The sequence below is a fragment of the Histoplasma capsulatum genome, genomic scaffold (assembly GCF_000149585.1).
Source record: "Histoplasma capsulatum NAm1 scaffold_1 genomic scaffold, whole genome shotgun sequence".
NCBI lineage: Eukaryota > Fungi > Ascomycota > Eurotiomycetes > Onygenales > Ajellomycetaceae > Histoplasma > Histoplasma mississippiense.
Genome location: NW_001813982.1, coordinates 3,446,401 through 3,449,845, shown reverse-complemented (window position 1 = coordinate 3,449,845; position 3,445 = coordinate 3,446,401). Strand labels below are relative to the sequence as shown.

Here is a 3,445-nt window from a genome sequence, read left to right as displayed (position 1 = left end):
ACCACGTGCGAGAGACAGATTATGATTCCAAGTGATTCATTTCTCTACTGCAGTGAAAGGTACATTACTTTAAACACCAATATATGCATCGATCCAAAGTTCCTCAAACGAAGATCTGTCTCCATCACATTATTCCATACTCTAACCTCGTGCATGCAGCTGTCGTCGAAAGGATTCAACCAAACCCCTTGACACCTTTCAAATGACATCTGGAAGAATGACTTCCTCTAAACTTTCTCCTCCTGCGTCCCCCTCATCATCCGTCGCGTCTAAATCCATTGGTGTTCCAATGACTCCCACGCAGCCAGCGTCAAGTTCCCCGTCTCCTCCAATTCGAATACCCGTGGACAATCAAAAAGGCACCGCCTCAGAACTGGACTCCGAGTGGAAACCAAAGATTCCTCACCGAGCTACCAATCCCTTAATGTCCAGCGAAGCATTCCGTTATCTATCCCTATTTCAAAAGTCAGCACCATCCAATATTGTCACGGACAATGGCAGCAACACAAGCAACACCACCGACTTCAAAATTGCAGACGAAAATGGTACTTCTAACGATATTATCAATAATGACGATGATACCATCCATCCCCGTCCCGTCCGCATAGCCCACCACAGCTCTGCCAGCGTCTCCACTACTGGCGGCCAAAGCACCATCCAGGTACCGTCCCTAGCGCACTCACCAACAACATCTGCTGCTTCATCATTACTGGACAGCCCTACCGAGCCAGCTGCATATATGGCTACCACTACTCATCCCCCACCACATCTGACAACACATCATCAACGACCTTCATTCTCTCCCCATCACAATGTAGACAGCGGCGTGAACACCACACGGAATTTCGATCTCGTCATGCCGTACATTATTGCAGATCCAAATGATGATGCTTTCTCCACGACAACCGCCGAAAATGAGAAAAAGACAGTGACGATGGGCGGTGGTGCTGGTAGTTATCTTATTCGCCAGGAAAATATAGGGCACGGGAAGGTTGTTGAGCATTCTGCTTCTATCTGTGCAACCCGAGACTCTGGCCGTGATCATGGTCAGCGTAAATTATATTGCGAGGATTGAATAATTTTATTCCTTCTGTCTCCTATGCACACATTTTCTCCCTACCCCTCTTTTATGTTTGCATGACTAATGACAATGAACAATGCATCAACTGCATGCATGCAGGTCTCACATGTTTCACCACCATTATTTGTGTCTTTCTCCTTTCCCATGTGGTTTTGTTCTTCTATGTCATGGCTCTATATGGCCATGCTATGAATTATGTGTACACTGATTTCCTTCCAGTTCAGATGTGCTTTTTACTTTGTTTCATTCTGTCAACATGTTAATCCACATACCTGTCTCAGTATTGTTTATTTTCATAACTACAAAGATGTATGAATGAAGGGGTAGAAAGGGAGAAACAAGGAGTGAGATGAAAAAACACAAGGGAGTCTCCATTGAGAATGAGATGTGATGAATTCTAATATATGCATATATCTCATTGTTGTTTCAATTACATAGCATCAGCATTCTTATTCAATTAGCTGAATGCTCTCATCACTATCCCAACCCACAATCATTACCTTCAAAAACCGCCACACACCACAACCTACTTCTTCACCTCCCGTTCCGTCTGGCCCTTTTTAGCCTCCGCACGCGCCACGAAGGCCTTCTTCACTGCCTCGCGGCCCTTTATCCGCTCGAGCCAAGCATGCATATGGGGGAACTCCTTCTCCTGATCAAACGCACCCCCATCCGTGCCATAACGAATACACTTCTGTACATTCTCTTGCCACGGGATAAACGCCAAGTCCGCAAACGAACACTTCTATGCAACGAGATACTTCCTTTCCTTCCCAATCCCGCCACCACTAACCCCCAGCCTGCCCTCCAACCACCCATCCAACACACTGCAAACCCGTCTCGCCTCATTCTCATACCGCGTAATCGCGCTGGGCAAAATCTCCGGATGGTGGTTCTGAAACCAGAACGACTGTCCGAAATACGGACCCTGACCGGACATTTGGAAGTGCAGCCACTGGATGGCATGCCAGTGGTCTACACTGCCGGGCTCGAAGCTCAGCTTGCGCTTTGGTCCGTTATCGTACATGGCCACTAGGTATTCGATGATTGCGCCGGATTCCCAGATCCCGAGGCCTGTGTTTGGGTCGGTGAGGGCTGGGAGGCGGCCGTTGGGGTTAAGGGCGGCGGGGGTTTTCACGTCGGCTAATTCGATGAGGTCGATGATGTAGGGGAGGTTTAGCTCGCCGAGGATCAGGGCTACTTTGAATGGATTGGGGACGATAAGTTTGCCATGCAGGACGAGGGGTTTGGGTAGTTGTGTCATCTTTCCCTGTGCGGTATTTCAATCCTTGTGTTTTTCTAGATTCTGGATTTCCCTTTCCTTGGGGTATTTAAGAATGCCTTTTTTTCTTTTCTTTCTTCCTTCTTATAATTGTGAGCTCAGAGGACGGGAATTGAGCATGTCTTATATACTCCTTCGGCCTAGGTGTATATCCTCCCTCGGCGTGCGCTCGATATCCAATCTCCCGCGCAACACCGTGCAATTATTAATCTACTTGAGCCACGACCAGCGGTGCCCGACAACCTTCAGTTTGGGTGCAAAGTCCGACTGAACGCGGTCGGCTATCCGATTTCTACCAAAAATAATGTACTATATCTCGACATCAAATCTATATCAACGCTCATCTCGACATAGATGTGTTAATGGAGGCAATTTTTCATACCGTGCAGGACCTCAACTGCAACTCCGATCCTTAATCTTAACCCCAATGTATCTTTACAAGTTAGAAGCTCTGGGAGGATGAAAATTCGCAGTTGCGAAATTCACCGCTTTTGCTCAATCATCAGTCATCTCATTTCTGGTTTTTCTCTCCTGGTTCGTTTTCTACCATTATTTATTTTCAGTCCACAAATCGCCGACGCTGCCGACCAGTACTCTAGAAACTTGAAATCATTCACAACAGCCCCCCAATGTGCTCCATCACATTCCCACCAGCGAAACCATACTCGTACTCCGGAGTCAACCGGAAAATCACCGCGCTCCCAATTACTCAGCTGCCCGCCAACCCGGGCCTCACACTTCACTTCACCTTCAATACGAGAGAGCCACCAATGCAGAATGGCGCCCTGAGAAGCCTTGGCATGCAAGTCGGCCCTCGCAGATTCCGCTCCAGACATGCGTGGATTGGAATCAGAATGGGAAAACAGACAATCTAGCCCTGAAGCCTCAGAGGGGATTCAATTAGTGTGAAGGGTTCGGGAATCGTGCTTTTGTAATGCAAATGCTCGTCCCCACAATGAACAACTTGGAACCTAACTCCCAACTTCTCGATCAATCCGGATATTTTGAAAAGGGCGAAACGATATCTATATGTCTGTACGAGTTTTGAGCTGCTCAACTGATGAAGCTCGTCGTCAATTGGA

At 47.5% G+C, this 3,445-nt stretch overlaps 1 protein-coding gene across 1 annotated transcript; it reads right to left on the bottom strand.

The window, feature by feature from the left end:
* Positions 1-1,607: 1,607 nt before the first annotated feature.
* HCAG_00992 (hypothetical protein) lies at positions 1,608-2,345 on the bottom strand (the record flags this gene model as incomplete). Its single annotated transcript, XM_001543896.1, has 2 exons — positions 1,608-1,775; positions 1,875-2,345. 2 exons carry the CDS (start codon positions 2,343-2,345, stop codon positions 1,608-1,610), a joined length of 639 nt encoding a protein of 212 aa, XP_001543946.1.
* Positions 2,346-3,445: the final 1,100 nt, after the last annotated feature.